This window comes from Dermacentor andersoni, chromosome 1 (genome assembly GCF_023375885.2).
Source record: "Dermacentor andersoni chromosome 1, qqDerAnde1_hic_scaffold, whole genome shotgun sequence".
Taxonomy (NCBI): domain Eukaryota; kingdom Metazoa; phylum Arthropoda; class Arachnida; order Ixodida; family Ixodidae; genus Dermacentor; species Dermacentor andersoni.
Window position 1 is genome coordinate 232,068,632 of NC_092814.1, and position 24,290 is coordinate 232,092,921.

Below are 24,290 nucleotides of genomic sequence, written 5' to 3' on the forward strand. Positions count from 1 at the left end.
GCTGCACGCCGCGCACATGCACAGAACAGCTGACTCAACACTGCCTCAGTAGGGGTGGCGGTGACTGCTTTCGTTATTTCATGGTATATGCGACAGATGGCTGGATTAGCAGAAAATACAATGCCGCAGTAGCTTTTGTGTCGCTACGTTAAAATTTTAGATTTAGAAGGAGCGAAAAATTTCTTTCTCGATTTTATGAACTTCCCAGTTTAATAAAATAATTCAAGCATGGTCATCACTTGGTTAAATCGAGTTTCAACTGTAGTGTTGTTCCAGTGTTTTGCATATGCCCTATACAAGAAGTAATGTGATAACACAGCTCATTACCACTTCAAAGACCCAAGTGAACAGCACAGAGTGGCTGTAACACTTGTAACTTTCATCACTATTTAGAATACCAGTGCTTCAGCAGAAAGAACATCCACATGCACCCCCCCCCCCATTACAAAATAATTTATTACAACTAGCATGCGTAGTTACATAAAGCTAAACTTTAACTAATGGTGCCAATTGTTACAGGAAATGTTTAATGGTAGTATCATTTTGGAAAACAACCTGTCATCCATACAGACATAGAATACTTATAATGACTGAAGAGCCTATTATTTTTCTTTTGTTTGTGGGTGGTGTGCCCAAAGTGAAGCTAGCCCTCAGAAATAATGTTTGTTTCTTTGGTTACAGCAAAGCGGCCAGCTCAACGTATCTTCCGTCTTGCTATGAACTTCCCATCATCTGTGGTGTGCTCAGATTCTGGGAAGAAAATCTTGCACTCACGTATTCTTGAAAGCATCCTCCAGGTATGATACAAACCACATTGCAGTGTAAATTAAATTAATTAAATTATAGAGTTTTATGTGCCAAAACCATTATGATTATGAGGCAAGCTGTAGTGGGGATTCCGGATTAATTTTGGCCACCTGGGGATCTTTAATGTGCATCTAAATCTAAGCACACAGGTGTTTTTGAATTTTGTCCCCATCAAAATGTGGCTGCCGTGGCTGGGATTTGATCCCATGACCTCGTGCTTAGCAGCACAACACCAAAGCCACTAAGCAAAGACGGCAGGTATCGCAGTGTAAAGGCAATAAGCTTTGTCAGAGAAACAAAACTGGCAACACTGAGCAAAAGTTTCGCGATATAATTTTATTATGATATAACCCATGATGTGTTTACACTTACAGGTGAACCGTAACTGGAGGATATGTGTTGACCCTTCCCCAGGCTCCTGCAATGGCATTCGTGTAAACGTCAATTGTAATAAGCATGCTCGACTAGTTCGACGTCAATTGGATGACAGCGATGTGTACTCTGTCGATGTTTCCTTCCCTGCTCACAAGTAAGCAGCCATTTATATTTCAACACAAATGGTATTCAATTAACCTTCTTTGAAACATATAAACACCTAAAATGTTAACGTTTCTTCAGTGTAGTTAAGGATATTGCTCATTGAGGTAGAAAAAAGAAAGCATTGAGAAATCTTGATGCTCTTACTGTAGCGTGACCGTATGTTATGCGGTGAAGGAATGGCCACATCATCATAACTACTTCAATACATCATCAATTGTTATGCAAACCTTTAAAAGAATATATTGGAACATTTATCAGTACAGATGTTATTTAAACAGGATTTCATCAGCAAAAAGGGGAAAAAAGAAAGTGAAAACAAAAAAAATCAAATTACAAGCTAGACTGTAAGTACATCATTGTTCATTAAAACAACTTTGGCTCAGAATTGTGGCTTTATGGCATGTAGTGTCTTTTTGTGTGTGCGTGTGTGGGTGTATGTGTATGTTAATTTTCATACAATACTTAATCACAGGGCAAAATTGTGGTACTACATGAGATAATAGCTTGACAGGATTTATGAACACCTGTTGTGACTTTGAACAAGTCACCACTGCACATGCAAATACAGCACGAGAAGAATAAGCACAAATGAAGACTGTACACTGAAGAAAGTGATTTGCTGTGCTCTTTTCAACAGTGACCCTGTTGTCAACGTGAACACGCAAGAGAAGTCAACTGTCAAGAAGATTGTTGAAAATGCTGTCCTGCAAAAGAGTGCCTTCGATGTGCGAGACACGTTGCCAAATGTAACACCTGATCTGACCTCCCTTAGCATGGTGACAGACTACGCATGCCCAGCAGGAGAAGTTGTGGTTGCTCCATTCTGTGGTAAGCTTCAATGGTCAGCAAATGCTTTATAACAACCTGTAAGCTGTGTCCATCTGTATGTCAAAGAGGCTAATGAGCAGGATCCACCCCATATATCTATCGCACCAAGTCGTTTTACAAATTCAGAGCTCAGCAAATAATGACCATGGAAAGGACTGACTATTCTTGTGTGATGGTTTTTCCGCTCATTTTTAGGGTCAGACCCAGCACACAAATACTTTGTGCTAGAGATAACATTGCAGCTTATAAACTGCAGTCTTATTGTTATTTTAAATATTTTTTTTGTCTTTACAGTAAAGTGCTCCCTTGGCACATATTACAACAATGCCACACAGTCCTGCCGGTCCTGCCCAGTGGGATTCTACCAGAATGATGTGGGACAGCTGGCCTGCAAGCCATGTCCCGTCATTGCAGGAAAACAGGGTGTCACTTCAGGTCCTGGAGCTCGGTCCGCTGGACAGTGCAAAGGCATGCTCCACAAGTTCTTTATTCATCTCAGATTTTTATAGTATTAACATGCTTCAATATCATATTTAATATAGGTTAAGGGAAAGTTGACATGAAATTTTTTTGCAGTGTTCATAATAACTGCAACATTTTTAGTATGTTACTAGAGTGTAAACATGCTGCTTATGCATAAAAAAAATGAAAAGTACACTTAGCGTTTTAACAAAAAGATCCATGCAAATTAGTTTTTGTCATATTTTAGGGGTTCAAAAAGTTTGTTTCAAACCATTCCAAGAAAAACAATTATCATAATAATGTCTGGCAGAGTCAAAGACAAGTCTCTTTAAAAAAATTTTGGCTCTAGGATCAGGCTTTTCTTGTTTGCCCAATGCTACACATTGGTGTGAATACTGTTTTGCAGTCTTTCATATTAGAGTAGAACCTTCTTCAGTTCATGATGAATTTTTGCAACATTTCTCAATCAATGTGACAATATTCCGCGGAAGACTTGTGTCAGCGATAGCAGCAGTGAGTTCACACCAGCACTGTTGTGAATGTGCTTTCTGCAGAGCGCTGCTCAACTGGCAAATACTTTGATGAATCCCTGGGACTGTGTCGCTCGTGTGGATATGGCATGTACCAGCCACGTGAAGGTGCCTTCTCCTGCATGTCCTGTGGACCAGGCCTTACCACACGAACTAATGAGGCTGTATCTGTGCAAGAGTGCCGAGGTATGTGGAACCCAAATCAGCTAATATGGCAGGGAGGTCGACTGAGCTGTGGAAATACACTTAAGAGACAAACAAAATGCTAAATAAAGACAAGCAACACTATAGACTGATGTTAATGCAATGTTTTGTACTAGCCTCTCTGTTGAACCTTGATTATTATTGTTATTATTGTTTACATTCAATTCTCCTATTATGCAGGCGATTCCAAATCTGTAATTCACTCCACTGATAACCTCTTGTATTGTGGTTTCGTTTGGGCAGAGGAGTGTGCAGCAGGACTGCAGCTTAGCCTGACAGGGCAATGTGATCCATGCCCAAAGGGCTCTTACAGGACACGAGGTATGGCTTCCTGCAACCCATGTCCTCCAGGCACAACTACACCTAACTTTGGATCAACGAGCATAGACCAGTGCTCACTTGGTAAGAACTACTATGAGCAAAACTGCCTCTTATGTTCAAGTTAATAAAAACACACAATTGCCACCTGAATGAAACCTAGTGGTTTTGTTAGGCAGTAAAAAAATATAAATTACATACAAATATAAGTATATACTACAAACATAAACACAAAAGTCAGCCTAGCACACATGCCTGTGCATGTGTGCTGTGTACTTCTGTGTACAGATGTCCATGTTAGCCACTTCAGAAATGATGTAGCAGAGGCTGTTTGCATAGAGCATCTGTCAAATCATTTTAAAAGTAGCTGAATGGATGGTGATAAGAGTTGGGGAGAGGAAAGGCTAATTAATGAATGACCAAAAGAGACTAACACTCATTAAATACAAAATAGGCAAAAGACAATTTATAATTTAAGCGATATGTCCAAGGTTCAGAAGTTCAAGATGGTAACAAAATGAAAGAAAGCAGAAGATATGTGCTGCTCTAGAGTGCTGAATGCTGACTGCTGTGTGATGGACATGGTATGCTCACCCAAAACCACCATGTCACTATTTGTTTAGGCAATGTTTCATAAAAAAACATAAGAAGAGTAAGGTGTGATATATTTTTGAGGCTATTTTATTTACATCTGACTCCTTCCATAGATGAGTGAAAGATTCAGAGAAGGATTTTTATTTTCAGTTTATTTCAATATATATGACATGCTGTTACTGCCTGCATACAATGACCTTTAGCTACAAACAAAAGCTTGACCACCAACTGTGTCGATGGAAATGAAATCAGCCTAGTGGCATGCAATCATTTCAATTGTTCGGGTCCTGACACATTTTAAGCTTGTGTTTCCCTCAAACCTTACATTTTCTAAATGCCCTAACTTCTTTTGCTACAAGTGTGTTGAGAAGTAAAGGCTCTTACAAATGGCAGTTTTTATACTTAACAGGTAATTCCCTATAGAGCTTATGCCTTTTCTCCAGTCACTAGTTTTCAGTACAGACATTTAAACCAGCACCAAAGTACTACAGTGTCAACTTGTGGCTTTCATGTTGACAAAGTCATAAATGTTAGCAGCTGGGAAATACTGAGGAACCATGCTGCAGGAGTCTGCAGTCCTTGAACCTCTTGTTTGTTTGCATGAAACATTTAAGGTATCTGGACCTTCCGGGATGTGCACCTAATAGTGCCCATGCGCTCTCTCTCTACACAGAGGTGTGCCATGTAGGCCACTACCTCAATAGCAGCACTGAGGAATGCATGCCCTGCCCACGGGGCACATATCAAGATGAGGAACAGCGTGACCTTGAATGCAAGTCCTGTCCATCTGACACGACAACCGATGGCATGGGATCTACAAGCCGCAGTCACTGCTCTGACCCCTGTTTGGTGAATGGCGAGAAGCGAGATTGTCAGGAGCATGCCTTCTGTGTCTTCCTTGAGGAGCGGCAAGACCATTATTGCCAGTGCATGCCTCGTTTCAGACTCAACAATGACAGCGGAGAATGTGTTGGTAAGCCCAGCTAATTCTCCAATCAGTACTGCTGAGAAGTGGCGAGCAGTTCTGCAGGCCTGGGAAACATTTTCATGAGATAGATCCTTATAGGAACACCAAAGAGTTGCACTAATTCAGTTTAGACTGGTTAAGTATTCTTTCGAGGTTCTCTTTCCATTAATTTGATTGAAAATGTTGATTATTACTCAAGAAATACAAAGGCCTAACTTCCCTTTCCTGAATTTCATGCTGAAATCCGAGTCTCGGATTTCAAGCTATTTTCTCATACTTGGGCTGTTTTAGTGCAAGAAAATTTCTCAAAACATTCTAGGTTGAGTCTTTAATTTCTTTAGAATACAATGTAGCTCTTATTTACCAATCAAGAGATACCCAGATGCGTGCAGACACTCACAATCCATGACGACAAGGCAAGCTGGTGCAGAAACTTCAGGGCAGTGTCACCATCTGTCTTTTGCTTTTTTTCATGTTTTCTAGCTTAGAAAGCCTTCCCTCATAACAAGAGTGCCCGGTTTGCTATTCCAGAAGTGTAATTTATGAATACATATAGCTCTTTTGTGTCTCTGCAGTGATGAAATTTATTCGACTAGTTTCTGCCCAGATAAATATAACTGACAGGTTAAAATTAATCATTGTCTAATTCCCAGATGGTAACAGCCTGGTATTGTACTTTTATCTAGTTTATGATGGCTTTAACTTATAACAGAAATCGCAGTATCACAATAATCCATATAGACCAGTTGAACATTCACACCTGAAAATGTTATGACTTATCTGCTAAGCACCTTGTAGCTTCAGATATAGCTTTTCTTTCTTTTTCTGCAATTGCTGTCATGGTTGATTATTGCAGAGAAAAATTACCAAATAATTAAGCCTGATGCATATTCTAAATATATAAATTAATATATTTTTTTATCAGCAATGAAATGTCTACAGTCATACCTCATTAAATGAAACAGGTTATAACAAAGCAATGATTATAACAAAGTATTCGTAACTCACGTGGAAGATTCCATAAAACTCATGAATTTAAAAGCTCATTTTAAGAAAGCAAAATTTTCATTAAATGACTATCATGAACTGTTATTCAGTTCAGTATAAAAATTTAGCAAGCATTTTGTACCACATTTATCAGCGTTTCTTAAACGTGCTCGCGGTGCAATGCCCATCGATGGGTGCCGGAGTAAGTCACTTTCATAGGATGACAAGCATTGTATGAAACTGAAGCCTTATGTATGAAGCATTGTGTGATAAGCATTGTATTGTACGACAAGCATTGTCAGAAACTTGCAGTGCTCTGCCGACATGCTCACGAAACACTGTAACACCTATTTTGCCACCACTTGAGCACGGATGAAGATGGCGAAGGTATACTGACAGCTGCACTAGAGAAAGCAGTCACTTGCTGACAAAGGCGCAGCAGAAGAGCACTGTGTGTGTTGGATGTATCTAGTGTGTCTGCATGTGTGGGTGTGTGTGTGGTTGCGAGTGTGCCTATTTGCGCTCTTTTAATTATCTAAGACATGTTACCAACTAGCCCAACAACAAGTTCTTTTAGCAAGCAACAATCTTTCATGGTCCTTTGGCGGCGCACAGCAGACTTTAGCATCGGCTTACCCAGTGGTTGCTAATAGCACATCTGCCTTTCCTAGTGACCAATGTCGGCCATGAGGGCAAACAATTGTTATGATGAAGTAAGTGTGGCTCCCCCCTTCAACTTCATTATACATAGTGAGGTTTTACTTTTATCATTAACGTAACATAAACAATGATCACAAAAATTGTTTTATGGCAAGTTCATTGTTTCAGTCACTCCACCCTAGACAAGACTAAATTGCAAACAAAGCCGTGCATCAATATGGAATCAATGCTGCTATGGCCCGCATTTCACTGTTCTACCCTTCATTGCAGAAAACTAAAAATGCTTACTGAAATTTATGACGTTGATCAACCACAGAGCTGCCTCATAAACCATGCATACATGAAACCACACTGAACTAACTGCCAGATATGACCAAAAATTATTTTCCAGATGTGTGCGAAGACTACTGCGAAAATGGAGGTCGATGTGAGATCAGTCAGGAAACAAGTGAACCAAGATGTGCCTGTCAAGGCAACTTTTATGGTGACCGCTGTGAGAAGAAGTCAGAATTCGTCTACATTGTTGGAGGCATTGCTGGAGCAGTCATCTTTGTTATTCTCATCATACTTTTGATTTGGATGATTTGTGTCAGGTAAGTGATTGAAACAATTTATTCAACCTGTACCATTCACCATCTTATGTTTAAGAAATGTATGCCTTATTATGCACAAGATGTCCCAGCAAATGTGGCACATGCTTTATTTTAAAAGGTTATGATAGGTAGAAAGGTAATAAGGCTATTGCAGTATTTTTACACTCCTATTGTACAATTTTATCATAACTAATTAGTTAATTAGCCAAGTTTAATTAACTGACTTGTCGAATATTGGCGTTTGGCCTAAGTTAAGTAGTGTGAGTAACTTGGATTCAACCATCAGATTCAATTGTTTGTAAGACACTACCTTTTGTGCAATTTTTTTTTCATATTGAAAAGAAAGCATGCAAAATAAAATAATTTGCCCTGCAGCTTCAATTGTCACCAGTACACTGCCCTCAAGCATGCTTCACATGAACAAACCCAATTCTTCATCTAACCTGGCAGCTCCAATCAGGCAACAAGTTACTGATTACGCTAGTGCCTATTGCTTCCCTGGCAGCCACGGCTCCACCGCACGATGATGAAAGTCACTAAACTGTGTGCACTGCTTCATGATGCCATAAGCAACACATGAGAAATTAGCTATCATGAGCTGTCCCCAACTGCAAATGACTGGGGCCCTGCCGATTCAGCGTGACCGCTGAGCCAGGCAGTGTAATGGATTCATTTCTTTGCACTGCTCTTGAGAATATTACTGTCATGCGGCACAAGACACTGGGCAAATGTTTAATTTTGAAAATTTCTACCTAGTGCAGTGGGGAAAGAAAACAACCTATGTGAAAGGTAGCATGGTGCTAATTGAAATTCATATTTTGGTTCAATGATGATCCCAAAGTTCTTCAGAAAGTCCAGGCCGAAAAGTCCACCATATCTTAAATGTTGGCTCATTAACATTTACTGCTGAACTAATCGATTAGAATAGAAGGAACACTTCAAGTCGTGCAAGTGGACTGTGAATGAACAATGAGGTTATCCTGCTAGAGATAGTCAAACTTTTTTTTTTAAATGCTTGAACTATGTTAGCTGGGATTTGTGTATATGCATGAATAATACCTACACAATTACTACACAATTATGCATCGAGTTGAAACCTAAGTGCACGATAACTCCCAAAGCAGACATACATTGTACACTTGTGGCATCCTCTTGACAAAATTACAGAATTTCAGCCCACAATGCTAGGGTAATGTATGCAGGACACTCCATTATTGTAGCACATAAGCCACATAAAGATCATGAGTAAGCCATTTAGAAGCAGGACAGTAAATTATTTGCATAGAATTCTAAAGGAAATAACTGCTACAGTGTCAGTAAATAAATCAGATAAACTAGGTGCGTCAGCAAACCATCAGTGCATCTTTTCAAGAAAGAGCTTGATTTTTTGGTGTAGATAGGGGCTTGGCAAGGGAGTGTTCCATGGTCATGCGGTTATGATAGGGCTTGGCCATGTGACATGGTTCAAAGAGGCAGCGTTGTGTGTTTTCAATAAACCAGTTGTTAGTCTGCGCTCGTCCTGTCTTCTTCTACCTCGGTGTCTTGTCCCTAGCGCAGTTTAAGTTCAAAAAAATATGTCTTACTAACTAGCCTCCCAACACGTTCTCCTTGAACTAGGAGCGTTTGAACAGCAAAATGTTCTAATCAAATCTAATATAGATATAAAAAAAGCTGGCTTCAAATACTGAATATTATCCCACATTTAAAAAATGAGACATAAGACTTTAGTGATGCAAGGTCCACCAATAATAGAAAAAAAAAATCTTTCATATATATTAACGTAACAAATATGCAGGCAGCTTAATGAAGAAGCATCCTTGATTATATGAACATACATTATCATGAAAAGTAGTTATGTAAATCCCATTTTAGCTCAGGAACTGGTGCCACTGCTCTAAAACAATGACTTCTGCACCATCAAAGCAGAAGCTGCAGGAATATTGAAGTATTTCCAGTTGACTTGAATAAAAAAACTGACATTGTAAATGGCCTTGCAGAGTTATTTCTTCCTGTAGAGTTTAGTTACCATTGTCATAATGTACACTCAACCAGAAACACATTAAAATTTAGAATATCAAATTTTTAAATCGAAGACAAATCCAATCAAATATACGATTCAGTTTGCATTTTAATTTTCAATTATTTGCACCTCCTTAAATAAAACACATTGAAAGATAAATTCATCTTGTTTAGGTTAAAATGATGTACTTGGCACACTTATTCTTTCATGGCTTATTATATTTATCATAGCATATGTGTTCTAACCTTCTGCACCTCTTCCTTCAAGCAAAGTAGAACCTACAAGAGAGTATGAGTGGAAGCAAAGCTTCAAGAAGTACATCATACATTTTAGATGCCATTTGTTTTGTTTATCTTTTGACTTAAGTGCTGTTATACCTTTGATGTTAATTCTGTTTAAGAGCAGGCAATTCTCAAGGCTTGAAAATTCCACTATCCACCTGGCTTTAGCGCTTCTCTTGTGTCTTTTCCACTTGTCTGTCTTGTGCCAAGTTGAATCAACTAGCCCAGCAACGCATATAATCAAAATACCAAGGCTTGCTGAAGCAATCAAAACTGCAGTGAAGGATAGTGCACGTATAAAGTTAACAGAATAACCACACATATAAAGATCATCCATGGTACACCATTATTACACAACTGTATCGCCAACAATGCCTGTAGTTCCATAATTACGACCTATTCCAAGAGGCACAAATGCCGTGAAATGTGGCATACCAGCAGCTGAATACCTGACTAACATCTCTTCAGTGATAGCTATCGGCATGCCTAAATGCTGGAAGTGTTTATTTACAGCAGTGCTGAATACAAGAATTTTGTCTAAGTGTATTGGTTACACAGTATTGTGTCAAAAAGTATGTTCACATCCAACATAACATCACATGGTAAGAAACGTGCACAATTTGACAAAAAACCGAATAAAGCACAGCATCAGACAAGATCCATCATCATGGTATAGACCCTTTTCATAATTTACAAGTGCGCTTCTTTGCACAGCACATTCGCCCAACTAATGGCAACACCAGTCATCATTCAAATGAAGTGCTAGCTTTACGTGCTGTCCTTTGCACATGGTTTCATAACAAGAGCCAAGTCTACACTTTCTATGTCGTAATACAAGCAAATTATGCTTGTATTAACTGTTTGGAAAAATAACTAGTTCTCCATTAGTTGGGCAAACTGTCTCACAAAAAAGCTAGCTTTACAATTATAGATAGGGTCTATTGTGTGCAAAGCTAGACAAAGGAAGTGAAAGGGCATACAAAAGTGCAAGTTACAACCTCTTCACAGCAGCTAACATCAAGTAATTAGGCACACTGAAAACAGTGTTTCCTTGTGTTCTCACAGATATTAATAGCAATATGAAATAAAAATCAAGTGATAAAAATATGCCTTAGTATCACCTAGCTACTGCACTTACAGGACTGATTACTAAAGCATTGTTGATTCTGCCTTTTGATGAGCAAATGAAGAGTGCTTAACTTGTGTGATATTTTTTCATGCATAGAACATCTTGGAAAAATAAGCCAAAGAAGCTGCCCCAGCCCCCACCCATGGACATTAGTGGCTCACAGTCCAACTTCTATTATGGTGCACCTGCACCTTATGCAGAGAGCATCGCTCCTTCACACCACAGCACTTACGCCCACTATTATGATGATGACGACGATGGCTGGGAAATGCCAAACTTCTACAATGAAACTTACATGAAAGGTACGCAGCTTGAGGCTTCGTTTATCACAAAATAAATGCCTCTCTGGGCAATGTGTCATAATTTATAAAATATTACACCTGTCCTAAAAGCCTTGTGCTACTTTTTCAAGATTAATTTCAATAACACTGGTGCAGCATCTTCTGTGCCAAAAGGAAACAATATGGCAAAATAATATTATTAATGGTGATGCACATCCTACCTCAGTTTAGTTCATGGCAGCCTTTTCAAATGTCAATATTATGGACCTGAGTGGCATTTAAGCTTCTTTCACAGAATTATGTACAGCAATGAGAATGAATCAGGGTAAATAATAATTCGTCTGTTATGACCAAGCTCAGACAGATGCAGGCATGCAAGGTTTTTACTTTAGGGACGAACTAAATCACCAAAACAATTTTTTTTGCTAAGCTTCTATAGTATTAGAATTTAGTATACTAATTTACAGCTTCATGCATATTTATTTTGGCTAAACGTGCTGTACTATGTATAATAGTCACCAGGTGCCTTAAGAGTTTTGCAGCAACTTCGCACATAATTTGCATGCTAAACATGCCCTTCAACTAAGAAGCACTTTACCTGTTTGAAAATCCAACACAGTTGGCTTAATTTAAAGAGGCCCTGAACCAATCAGACCATAAAAATGTTTTATAGTGGTGGGTACATTTAGCTAGGCGTATGGCCAGGCAAACATCTCCAGTATCCTATTAAGTATGGTTTCTCTTATAATATTCTCTTGCAAGGGTTTTTTAAATGAGCAAAGCACTATTAGTGAAGTTGTGAAGCAATTGAGTGGAGCAGCACATACACCGCTGCCATTCACCTTACTTATTACTCTTAATGTACTTCCACCCAATGAGGCCGTCAGTGAAGCCAGCAGGAGAGATGTAAACCTCTGCGAGTGCTATGGTAGCAAACAGCAGCATTTTCCCGCCTTATTTTTTTCTTCTATTGTCACATGCTAAGCTTCCCTTTCACTTCAGGGTTTATACGAAATACTGCAAGTAGAATTTTCCACACTAATAAGTTGCCCTATGCAAGATGGCCGACCTCTAGGCCAGGGCACCATTGAGCTGAGGGTATACACTTGGCAAACAGCGAGGATGTTGTAACGAAGAGATGGTGGCTAGGACAGCGGCACCAGCTTGTGTGCTCCTGCTTTATTTATACTTCTAAGGCAATGTCTGCCATCTTGTGTACGTCGAACAAGATGTGTGGCGAAGTGCACTTGCAAAATGTTGTATATTGGCTCCTGCAATACAGCCCAGAAGTCAAAGAAGGGCAACTGCATAGGATGCAGAAATGCCTTCTTGATGAAGCAAGCAAAGGAGGTACTGTGGTCTGTCACTAGCATCATCAAGCACAGAAGCAGATGCCATGAGCATCTGCTAGCCACCGACAGGAGAACTTATGTGAAGCCTGAAAAGTTGGGATTGCTTCTGTTTGTCAATATTCTTTTTCTTATGCTTGGCATTATTTACTATAAGAAAAGTGACAAATGGATGCAATTGATTGATAATTACTGAATTCTTATATTGGATTACTAATGAGTGAGCACATGAAATATCGAGAAATCACAGAAGCACAGACGATTTCATCTCAACTGGTGAAGGAGAATGATGCTGGCACTGGAAAAAGTATATTTTCTAGTTCCTTTTTTGTTTGCACACATTATTATGGCCACATGCTCCATACACTGCACTTGCACATTCAAAATGTCCCAGCTTAATTAGGTTATGCTTGAAAACGCCAAGGTTTCTAGGTTTGTTTGAACTCAAGTGAAGTACCAGATATCCACATGCAGACAGCAAAACAATTCAGAGTCAGTAAGATTGCTGTTATAATAGCAAAAATGATGCAAAAACACTTAAAATGACGAAGTAGTGCCTTATGTGAAAACACTTGAACCAGTGCAGTTTAATTTAGACCACCTGAGTTTTATTATAATGCAATAAGTTTTTGCACTCAGCATAGCATAAATGTATTCAGAAGTAAAAAAGGACATCAAGTGCTTGTGTACAGTGAATGGGCCTTCCACATGTCATACCTAAAAGACATTACTGCATTCCACATGTTTTCAACCAATGAAATATTGTTGCCAATATTTTCAAAAAGTGGGAGCCTTCATATTTTCTAATTTATGTAGATTAGGCAATAACTATGTAACTAATGCACATACTATAGTTATTTGAACATAGGTCAACCATTTTTTTTTTCAACAATTATTTCCCAAAAGTTGAAGGAATGGGGGCTTAAATCATAATTATGACTTAAAAATGTCAGTGTAAAATCATAATCAAAGAAAGACCACCTGTACTAGTGTCCTAGCACGACTGGTGGAACCAACTCCTCTCCTCACCATTGCTGTGGGTCTTTGTTAGGTGCTTATTAACTTCTAAATTCTAAATGATGAGGTTCACGCTGTGCGCACTAAAATAACAGCAGCATATCCTCATGTCATTTTCATATGGTCTCTTAAGACTATGGGTTGACCTACATTCAAATAATTTTGTTACCTGAACAGTGAGCTCAAACTTGGTGTGTAGACCTAGAATTGTAGCCAACTTAGATCCATAAACATATAGTACATTAAAAATTCCATATGGCATGTAGCATCTCAGAGAGATTTGAAGAGAACCTAATTTTTCATGGCCCTTTCCTCCACAGAAGCTTTCTGTGAGCTGCAGTTGTCATAAGGAATTTAAGGTGTCTGTGATGGACGTGCTTGGTATTAAATAGTTTGCATGCAGCATCTACTACTGGCAACTAGTGACTGCAATGCACCAAATTGTGCATGTACATAGCCACTGATGTTACAGTGTCTGTGATCTCGCTCTCTTCTAGCATTTCAAAGATTTTAATTAGTGAAAGGAAAAGCTATCATGAGCCATAGTATCCTTTTTTAAAAATTATTGCACAGCTTCTTCTCCGGTGCAAAATTAAACTATTACGCATAAAAAAACACCTCTGTCTTTTACTTACAAACTTGGTTTATCATCACTGAAAAAAGTTAATTACAAATATTTAGGTGTTACATTAACAACTAACTTATCCTGGAATATACATGTTAATAATATTTGCTCATCTGCCTTTCAAAAACTCTGCTTCCTAAAACATAACCCACCCCAAACAAATGTTAAACTACTATGCTATTATTCATTAATCAGACCCAAATTGGAATATGTCAGTACAGTATGGGACCCGTAAGTTAACTAAACATTAAGTGCCTTGAAAGAATACAGAGGAAAGCAGTCAAGTTTGATTACAACAAATTTTCACAATCTGACTCTCTGCCTGAAATAATGAAAGCCGATGACATTACCTTTCTTAAAACATGTTGACAACAGTTCAGGATTGACTTCCTTTCACTGCTTCTTAACCACAAACTTATAAAGATCCATCACCGTTACTAACCAGACCCACAAGGCACCATCAGGCTAACTCTCTAACACCTTATTTTGGTAGAAGTGACACTTATAAGTATCTTTATTTTCCATGCACTGTCTTAGATTGGAACGAATTAATCCAGGCATCTTCTTAGTTTTTGTTACCACACCAAAGTAGCACTCTTGCACCATTGCACATCTCTGTTATTGTAGCGCTATTATTGCACTAATCTACAAACAGATTCTGTTGTTGTTTTGTGTTCATTTGTATTGTATTACATCTTATTATACTAATCTTGAAACACATTCCATTGTTGTTATTTCGTGTTTTATTATCTCTGTTATTACACTAATTGCGTAAAAGTTTCCATTGTTGCTTTTTGTACTATGTCTAATTTGGAAACTGCCAACCTGCTTGAACCCAAGGGTCTGTAGTATGTAATGAATAAATACCCCCCCTCCCCCATTTTCACACTGCGCTCAGTACCCAGTCTTCAATACCGTACAGTTGAAGCATTCCGCCAGTTAAATAACAGTGTGTCATATTATCACCTTTCAGATGGCCTACACAATGGAAAGAGTGGTACTTTGGGCCGCAGTAATGCCAGCATTTATGGAACCAAAGAAGATCTCTATGACAGGCTGCGTCGGCATCAGTACCAAGGCAGCAAAAAAGGTGAGTAAACATTTCTAGCACTACCATTTACTTATATGAGAGTAGGTACAGGATACTCCAGATGCTCTACTTAATGCACTTGTGAGAGCAAGTTGTGCAACACACAGGGCAACAAATGTGTGACAATGCATGTGTCTGATTTTCATACTGCAATCCCAAGAAACAAATAGCATGACAAAGTTTTTATTGATTGCTTTATTAAAAAATGCTTAACGCAAGGCACAAGTGTACCAATTTCATTGCAGCGCTAACTTCTTTTACACCTCAGTATTAGTAAAAGCCAACATCTGAATCAACTCTTGTTGCTGCCTTTAACATATTTTGTTGTTTCTACATAGGCCACACTAAAGAGGGTGTATTTTTTGTGAACGAATATGTTGCCAATACTTTAACATTTATGAAGACTATTTTTCTTTTTCAGATACAAGCGATAGTGAAGACCAAGGACAGTAGTTACCTTGTTTACAATTCTTACAACAAAGCAGGTCGTCACATAAGACTGCATGCAGCCTTGTCTTTTACAATGCTGCAACCTTCAATTTTTTTTTTCATGAAATACATTGTTTTTATCATTCAACATAAACTTCAGTATAAATCAGAAATGAATATAGTGACTTCAATCTGTCCCAGTGTGTATGGCACAGCACGTTAAGCTGGCCTTTTTCCTTGCTAGGGACCATACATTTAGACCATCTCAGGCAACTAATTTTATAGTTAATAAGCTGGTTCAACAGCTGCTGTTGTATTTCACATTTCTTTTATATAACTGTTACAATGCATTCAGATAATTTAAAATGAACTTCTAAAACACTTTTTTTTCTAGGTGACTGGAGAGGCATATGGTTGGGGTAGTGTGCATATTGACACCATGTGAAATGCAAGCACTGACTATATGCAAGCTGAGAAAATTTGCCAGGCTCTACTTTTTCAGTGTTAGGGTTGCTGCACAAAAAATCTAATGTATGGCAATCATCTTATCCAGGATACAAGCCAACTAGTTGGCGTGCAAGCCAAATGGAAACTGGCTTGTACACCATCTTATTTCACTACATCTTCAACTTAATTTACTGGCTTAGATAACAGAAGACATGTCTGCTGAAGAAACAGCATGTGAAATGTTAGTTCTTTGTGATTCACTTCAGGTAGGCTCCTTGGGTAAGAAGAGACAGATTGTTTGAAATGCCTCAACAATTCACATGTTAGAAAAAAATAATAATAATAAAAGCGAGAGAACTGTACATAATAGCGTACTTTATTGCCAACAGCGAGTTTTTACAACTACGTACATGTAGATAGGTTTGTCCCTAAATAAAACAGTGTAACTGTGCCACTAGTATACAACAAGATGCACTCCTGCATTCCTCATTTGTGTAAATACTGTGAGAAAGGCGCGACACTTCTGCTCATCTCTGACAATGTTCTGACACTGAATGTGCAGTCAGCAGCAGTGTAGATAAACCTTGCCTCTTTTATTATTGTCCTTCGTCAAGAGCAGTATAGTACGACTATAGTGCAGTAATATCTCGAAAAACGATTTCCTACTTCGTGTTATTGTGTAACAGCATCACTTTTCTCAGTGAAATGAATCTAACTTCATAATGAATTTCACTTCTTATACTTATGCTCAGTGTGCAACGTTTTATTTTTTTGTTTGTTCATTGTTATGCTTTGATTGAATGGAATTTGTGAATGCCTGAGTGTTCGTCCTCGCTGGAACACAAATTACTGTTAACTGCCATGACCCTTGGATGTATGAGTGTGCATAAATGTTGTACAGCAATTTTCCTTGTACCGGTTTTTTTATAAATATTTTTATGCAGGTATTGTACCGTCCGCGCAGTGCGAGTGCGATGTGCTACAATAAAAAATAAATAAAATAAAAACAATTTTACAACTTACTTGAGTTCTCCGGCTGTTTGATACTGATATATGATGAATCTCCTTGTTCCGAAACTGTTTTTCGAATGCTGATCGACCAATGCGCGATTTAGCAACGCTGTAAAGCAAATGCGGGAAATGCGCCCGCGCGAGGTATCGCGAATAACGAGTATGTAGAGAACAATACAAGCTTAACTTTAATCTCGTTACAATTATCCAAAAGTAACAATGATTAAGAAGCAACGCAAATTATGAAGTGCAGAAGGAAAGGACATACGGCGAGACCAGTGAAACGCACTAATAAAACTAATGAAACCACGGTAAAACGGAAGTCCTTGCTTCTGTTTGCAATTCAGGAGTACGCGCTTTGCGCATAGAATAAGGAATCTCCTGCTGTGCGCAGCTAACGCTGCTTTTTTATCAGGAACTTGCTCAAACTGTCATTCTAGTTTGGCAACAAAACGAACATAACCCACTTAATTGAAACTATAGTCGTCAAGTCTAAATTGACACCGAGCAGGAAGAAAAAAAACGAGTAATAATAATAATGAATGAAATGACACGAGCTTTCACTTTCAGAGTGACAGGACAGAGCTAGCAGAGCCTAACTTTTTTTCCGTTAGCTTAGTTCGCGCTAGCATGTCACAACACTTTCGAACAAAGCGCCACCAAGAGGGAAGCAAAACGAAACAAGATTTGGCGCGCGATTTTTGGTTTAAAAAAGTAGTTACGGTATCTTTCGATGCACTATGCACCGTAAATTAACAGAGCTCCTACTTCATATGCAAGGTGTTTCTGTATTACTCTCATTTTACATATTTGTGCCTCTTAAATAATATTATTAAAACAATGACCAAACCGCTTGACACGGCACGCACCATAATAAGGCGGATGAGCACATGACGTTGGTGCACAATAACGTCACAGCTATAAAAAGATGCAGTACCTAGGGGTAGACGGTGTTTTAGGAAAGTTAATGGGGCGTTTGGACACGAATGTGAAGGGATTATGGAGTCATTTGAAGTAACGTCGACTCATTCGTCGGAATTTGACGGTTCTAGCATAGTCGGAGACGAAAGCGACCCTTCTAATGCATTTGTGGAAAGAGTTCGAGTGGACCGCAAGAAACTTGAAGAAATGCTTCAAGGTAAGCGTGAACTGTCAAAAGTCGTAGCAACTGCTTCGTGCCTTACGAGCCAGCTTTCTTTACGCTATTTCTGCCTAATGCTTTGTGAGAATCTTCAAGGTATTTGGCTCCGCTTATCGCCTTGTGAGACAAGCCGCGCATGTTCGCCTGTTGCGCTGAGCCTCGTTTTGTTGTCTCTTTATGAGTTGCCGCGAAAATCGAATTCGACGCTCACTCGTTTTTGCCAGCTTGCTCGCTCGCATGAGGGCTTTCTGGAGCAGGGCGCGTTATCATTCCGCTTTCTTGTTTGTTTGTCGCTAAAGTTAATGGTGATCCGCTTGCAGGTATATTGGTTGTGTTGGACAGCTTGTGGAAGTTTAGTCTCCTCCACGGAGGGCTTCGAGCTGTAGATATACATACTAAGCTCTCGTCTAAAAAATTAGGCCATGGAACCATTCCTTCAGTCCATACGTTGTCCAACGCACCTGACTTTCAATGCCGTCCCCCCACCCCCTTACCCCGCTATAATCGCTTCCGAATTGTATGAGTATCGCGTAGCTTTGTTTTGTTGCGTTTTGCAGAGTGACTACATAAGTTCATGTCTTCAGTTTGCTGAAGGTCACTGTTTCGGCTGTATGTACTACGTTTGCGTTGGAACATAATCGAACTAAATCGACACTTCGAGCGGAAAGTCACTATCCACCTGTAAATGGATGCATACGCGTACAAGGGCAATGCAGTTGGTGGTTTATCCGCTGATAGCCGATTTCATTTGGTTTTCTGCATAGGTTTACGCGTCTAAACAGCTACTGCTGCGAGTACCAAACTTCAGTGTTCCATTCGTACCACTTTTCCAGCGTTAATTCGCCGCCTCCGTCAAGCCGATTTGCCGCGAGCGGGTTTTTCTCTAAACGGCCGAGTTCAGTTTCAACTCCGAAGCGAAGTAACTGTTCAAACCGGTTCGAGCCGGTTTATGTTCGTGTGCATAGTTAAAGAATGACAGAAAAATTCATAAATATGTTTTGGACAAAACCTCGGAGTTCGAAGTGGCTCATGCGAGACGGAGGCGCGGGCCGCTTGACGGCCGCCCGCATGCGTTATTTCCAAAGCTTGTACTGGCTGTCGAAAGGTAATTGAGCCACTAATTTTTGGCGAGCCGAAACTGGCTCGAAATGTTTCCATTTTGGAACTAATTCAAAGCGAAGCAAAACGTTAAAACGTTACAAAGAAGCATCGTTACGGACTAATTTGGCTGGCGGTTCCGAAAGGGGCATGAAACTTCCTGAGCATGGTAAGGAAACTTCGTTCATGATCTGTTCATGCATGCAGCAGCGATTGTAGTACGGTCTCGCGCATCTGCTCAGTCTTTCGAAGATCCCGAGATATTAGGCGCGATGAGAATACAATTAAGCTGTATTGTCAAATTACCCTTCTGGATGCCCAAACAGCCACTCCTGCCGCGAGAGGCTTTGCAAGCCAGAGAAACGACGGACGGATAGCGACGTCAATTCTGAAGTTTCGCATAGGATGCCTCGATATCAGTTGTGGCGCTGACACCGAGGCGCCCTAGTTCCACAACATGGAGGAAGGAAAGTTGGGAGAGTCCCCCAGACCTCGTTCCAGGTGGTGCGCAAATAACATTGATCATGACTTGTAACAAACTAGCCCAAACCAGTACCCTTCTGAGAGCATTACGTCACGCAGCCAGCTTTGGCAAGCGAACGCTCCGTGACGTCAGTCCCGTTGCTCATGTCGGCCCAACGGGCCAGAGGTATCCGCTTGCGCGACGCAAGCGCCGGCGCTGCCATCTCTTGTTCAGTTCGTTGGTTACTCGCGCCGCGTTAAGAAACTTCAAGGCGCCGCCTTGCGTACAATCCTTTTTATAAATTAAAGAGACGCCGTTGTCATATCTTCTGCTTGTGCGAAAATGCATGAATCTTGATTGCAGTACAAACGCAGCAGTGAAAAGTGGACAACATTGCAGAAAGTTTGCTATGTTCAACCTATATTTCATATAAACGCGTTAAAAAAAAATGATGGCCCAAAACACAAATGCCAACACCACCCGAGAACAACGCAAATTCTACTAGCACGCGTTATGAACAAAATATTTTCATGGCGCCAAACGACAGGGAAAATGTGCCGATACGCATTCCTCTCGGCCGCCATTGCATATGGCTGCTCATTTGCATAATTCGCGCGGCTCGTCGCACCACAAATTATAGCGGGAAATCTCTGCAATGGCGGCTCAGCACAGCGTCACGCAACGTCGAATTGACGTTTACAAAACAGTCCTTCCTGTGACGCTCCCCACAGCATATTCCTTCAGCCAGTCGGCAAGCTGACATGGCGCCCATCTTGGATCGCCACCACATGTTCGCGAAATCGCAGGTGCATTGCTCTGGCTTCTGTACACTACCGCTCACTTCCTTTGTGAAGCGCTAACGTCGCAATATATAGCTGGGAAAGACAAAAAAAAAGTATTAGTCGATAAAATTTGCAGCCCCACGTCACGTTTCGTCATCTTAATGAAAACGCACAATTGCATTTTGCAACACTTCCGTTTCCCTGCACAAATTTCAAGGCACGTGAGCTCTCGACAGCCAATTAGAGAGTAAACATGGCGGACAATGGCGGCCGTGCAGCCACCATGCGTGTCGAGAATAGCGCCCCAACTCGAAATAATTGCCACTTCACAAAATTGATCTCCAACGTGTGCCTCTTATGAAAAGCAGCGCCTAGTGCACTGGTACTAAGCTACTGGCGAGATCGGTAGCCCCGATGCTAGGGCATTTCGCGGGCAGACAGTGCACACCGACCGTCTGTGCAAGGCTGCTCGCTTGGCTTGCACGTTTGCCCTTCGCAACGGCTGCGTCGAGTAATTTAATTACGGCCGACCGAAGTTAGTGTTAAGAGGAAGCTTTAGCTCAGGCGCTTCTATCTGAATACATGTAAAAGGAGAATTCGTTTTTCTCGGCAACCACTGCACCAAATATGACAAGATTTGTTGAATTTAAAAGAAAAGCTTAAAACCTAGTTACTGTTGGTTTCGAATTTTTGAGTTAAGTCGCCATCTTTTTATTAAATTGGCAAAAATCAAAAATTTTCAAAACCTAAACTGGATAGTTTCACAACTCTAACTCCACAACGAAAAATGATAATACAATTCTCTGAATTGCATCTAAAAGCACATCTAAAGCGGACAAAATTGATATGTTACACATGAATATAAAAAAAAATTCAGTAATATGGAAATACAGCTTTCGCAGAGCCCTTGTACACAACGTAACAAATTCACGTAAGATATAAAATGACATCGAATTTATCCACTTTCAATGATCTAATGGATGCCGGTTACAGAACCGCCATATCTGTTCTTGATGCAGAGCTATGCATTTGTAAACTTCGTGCTTCTATTTTTTTCGAGCTTTCGAATTTTTGAAAATCTCTAACAAAAGACAGGACCTAAATCGAAATTCCGCTTCCAGCGGTCACTAGAATTGACCTTTCTCTCTCAAATGCAGTAAATTTCGTTAAAATCGGCCCAGGGGTTATCTCAGAAAAACGTTTTTGCGTTTTACATGTCTTTGAATAAGCCGCGTCGGAGTTGGGCCCGAGCTAAAGCTTCCTCTGAATAGTTTTGGCGCAAATAAGCGCTTTTCGACGAGCTAGGGCTGGATCGCAAGCGCTGTCGGCCGCAACGTCCGCCGAGCTAGGCCTACCGGCCCTATCGCTGGCTGTCAGCGAAGTCGTCAGTGGTCAACGCGCCGTTGTGTTGTCACTCGCAGAGTGTTCGTGCATAGCGAAGCAGTGTTGTGCAAAGTTGTTTATATTGAATTTCTCGACGTGGATATGAAGTCTGAGCGTACAAGCTGCCTGAGGCGCTGGATCTGAACGGAGCTTACGCACCGCTCGCTTGTTCGGATACACGTACCGTGTGCCCCGAATCGTCGTATACCGCATGCGTGCCTTGTAATAATGAATTAGTCGCCAGTGCATCGTCCGTCCATGTGTTTGTGTTGTCAATGTGACAGTAGCTTTTGCGCTTGTGGTCTCACTGAATAGGACGTACGGTTGCGCAATTTCAGTGCGAGCAAACGTGCGCGATCATGTGAACACCCCCTGCACATTGCCTGTATCCGTGAGAAAACCAAGTAATAATCGTCACCCGCTCATGCATGCGTGGCAGCCCAATTCAAAGCGAATTCAAGAACTGATAAATAATGCAGAAACTCCACTGTATTTGTCAAAGTATGCGTAAGCATATCCCTAAATTTCGAGTTGGCCCGCCCCCATTATCAGTTTCCCCACGCATTTTCAAAGGAGCCCTGTGTATCTCTATGGGCATTCTTTTTTTTTTGGGGGGGGGGGGGGGCGGGGGGGGCTTTTAAATTTCTTATCGCTTATAAAGCTACGAATCGTCTACATTTACACTATTACAACGATTAAATGCCCTAAGTTTGCAAATTACGCATTTTTGTGCAGATACAAGGCATGTCATTTTCTGCGTGACAGCGCAGGGGTACTTTCCAAAGAATGCTTGCAATAAAAACGCAATGTAGACTAGCAAGCGCTGATCACGCGCAATGCCACGGGTATACTGGCCACTATTTCTCCAGGGCCTGTATTAATTGTATCTGACAGACGCACACATCGAAGTAAGCTCGAAAAAAAGCTCCTTTACATGCCGCTATATCGATTTTTAGTAAAACGGGCAACGGACACTAACAATCGCGAAAAGTTCGGTCGAGAGGCTGTATCTTCGCACATGTTCACAGCGGAAAGCAGAATCTATACTGCTGCATTTCAGACTGAATAACAGTTGGCGACGTGCGGGGTGATCGAGTCCCAGCAGAATATTCAGCATACTGAGGACGCCCATTTTTATTCAACGCACAAATTGTCGCAGCAAAAACGCTGATGAGCAGGCCGGAGGAATTAAAAGAATGCAACATTAGGAGGGATGCTTTATTCTTTGCTACGAGCAATAAGGATCCTTACCTCGCAAGCAACACTGTTATTTTTTCGGAACAAAGTTCTTTCGGCCAGAGTTATGCAGCTACTGCTTCTTGCACAATCCGTCACGCTTTCCTTGTGGTGTCATAAAAACTGCATAACCATCTTCAGTCTTCTTGCTGCAGTTATATGCGCAACAGCACGGCATAGCGCTAGCAGAACACCGCAAGAAACACAGCGTGCAACGTTCGCGGCGCCGAGCCAGCTGTGCTAAGGGAAAAAAATCGCGCCAACGGAAAAGAAAATTCACCAGACACTTGACTGATTATGGGTGGGAATAAAGCATTATAATCGCTTAGGTGAAATGTTTTCGATTGATGTTTTCTACATGCAATAAAGTTTTTTGCAGAATCGGTGTTTGCGTATACGCTGGCCACACGCTGGAAAAATTCGGACCATTTTGCTGCAGAACAGTGAATTTGACGCCTAATTGTTTATCGGTCGTGACTATGTAGTCTCGTGTTCCCTTGCTTTGTCTTCAGGCGCGCGCTTCCGTGGCCGACCGCGTTTCACAGCCGCCGCGGAGGTAGACGCTTTGGAGTTCGTCGCTGTAGACGCAGCGTCGATGAAATCCGAAGAGCAAGTGACACATGTGCGAGACAGTGACGTGACGTGTGCAATGATGCACGCTCTAGGCACAACTTCAGTCAACAATGACCATGGAGCCACCGTGGCGTCAGCAACTCTTTATTATAGTTCCCGATTTCAGTCATTGTAATAAATAACAATGTTTAAATAAGAGCCACGTAAGCATCGGGAAAGCGTGCTCGTCTCGAACCCCCGAGGCCCGGGTTCGATTCCCACCCAGACCGAAATTTACCCAATTCTCCTTTCGACGGCATTATTAACTTTGTTTACAGAAAGCTACATGACAAATTTGACGTCAAACCGAGCATTTTTGACGTGTTTACTCTTCGCGCCATCGGCATTCTTTTTGTACCATCTTTCGGTCACGCCGCCGACAACGCCGGATTTTCGCGTAATGGAG

The 24,290-nt window shown here is 40.7% G+C and overlaps 2 protein-coding genes across 3 annotated transcripts in view; both read left to right on the forward strand.

The window, feature by feature from the left end:
• uif (sushi, von Willebrand factor type A, EGF and pentraxin domain-containing protein uif) overlaps window positions 1-17,180 on the forward strand; it is a 131,726-nt gene extending 114,546 nt beyond the window's left edge. The window contains exons 48-58 of the mRNA XM_050196738.3: window positions 682-797; window positions 1,182-1,336; window positions 1,985-2,175; window positions 2,470-2,643; window positions 3,192-3,353; window positions 3,615-3,773; window positions 4,957-5,256; window positions 7,289-7,490; window positions 11,017-11,222; window positions 15,166-15,282; window positions 15,704-17,180. Coding sequence (XP_050052695.1) covers window positions 682-797; window positions 1,182-1,336; window positions 1,985-2,175; window positions 2,470-2,643; window positions 3,192-3,353; window positions 3,615-3,773; window positions 4,957-5,256; window positions 7,289-7,490; window positions 11,017-11,222; window positions 15,166-15,282; window positions 15,704-15,735 — 1,814 coding nt within the window. The 3' untranslated portion in view covers window positions 15,736-17,180. The remainder of the gene's footprint in view (window positions 1-681; window positions 798-1,181; window positions 1,337-1,984; window positions 2,176-2,469; window positions 2,644-3,191; window positions 3,354-3,614; window positions 3,774-4,956; window positions 5,257-7,288; window positions 7,491-11,016; window positions 11,223-15,165; window positions 15,283-15,703) is intronic.
• A 910-nt stretch (window positions 17,181-18,090) lies between these two features.
• The window catches only part of BicC (protein bicaudal C), a 170,048-nt gene continuing 163,848 nt past the window's right edge, over window positions 18,091-24,290 (forward strand). Inside the window, exon 1 of one of the 2 annotated variants that reach the window (XM_050196711.3) lies at window positions 18,091-18,307. In XM_050196711.3, the coding sequence (XP_050052668.1) occupies window positions 18,169-18,307 (139 nt within the window). In that variant the 5' untranslated portion in view covers window positions 18,091-18,168. The remainder of the gene's footprint in view (window positions 18,308-24,290) is intronic. The other variant, XM_050196712.3, reaches the window with a different exon arrangement.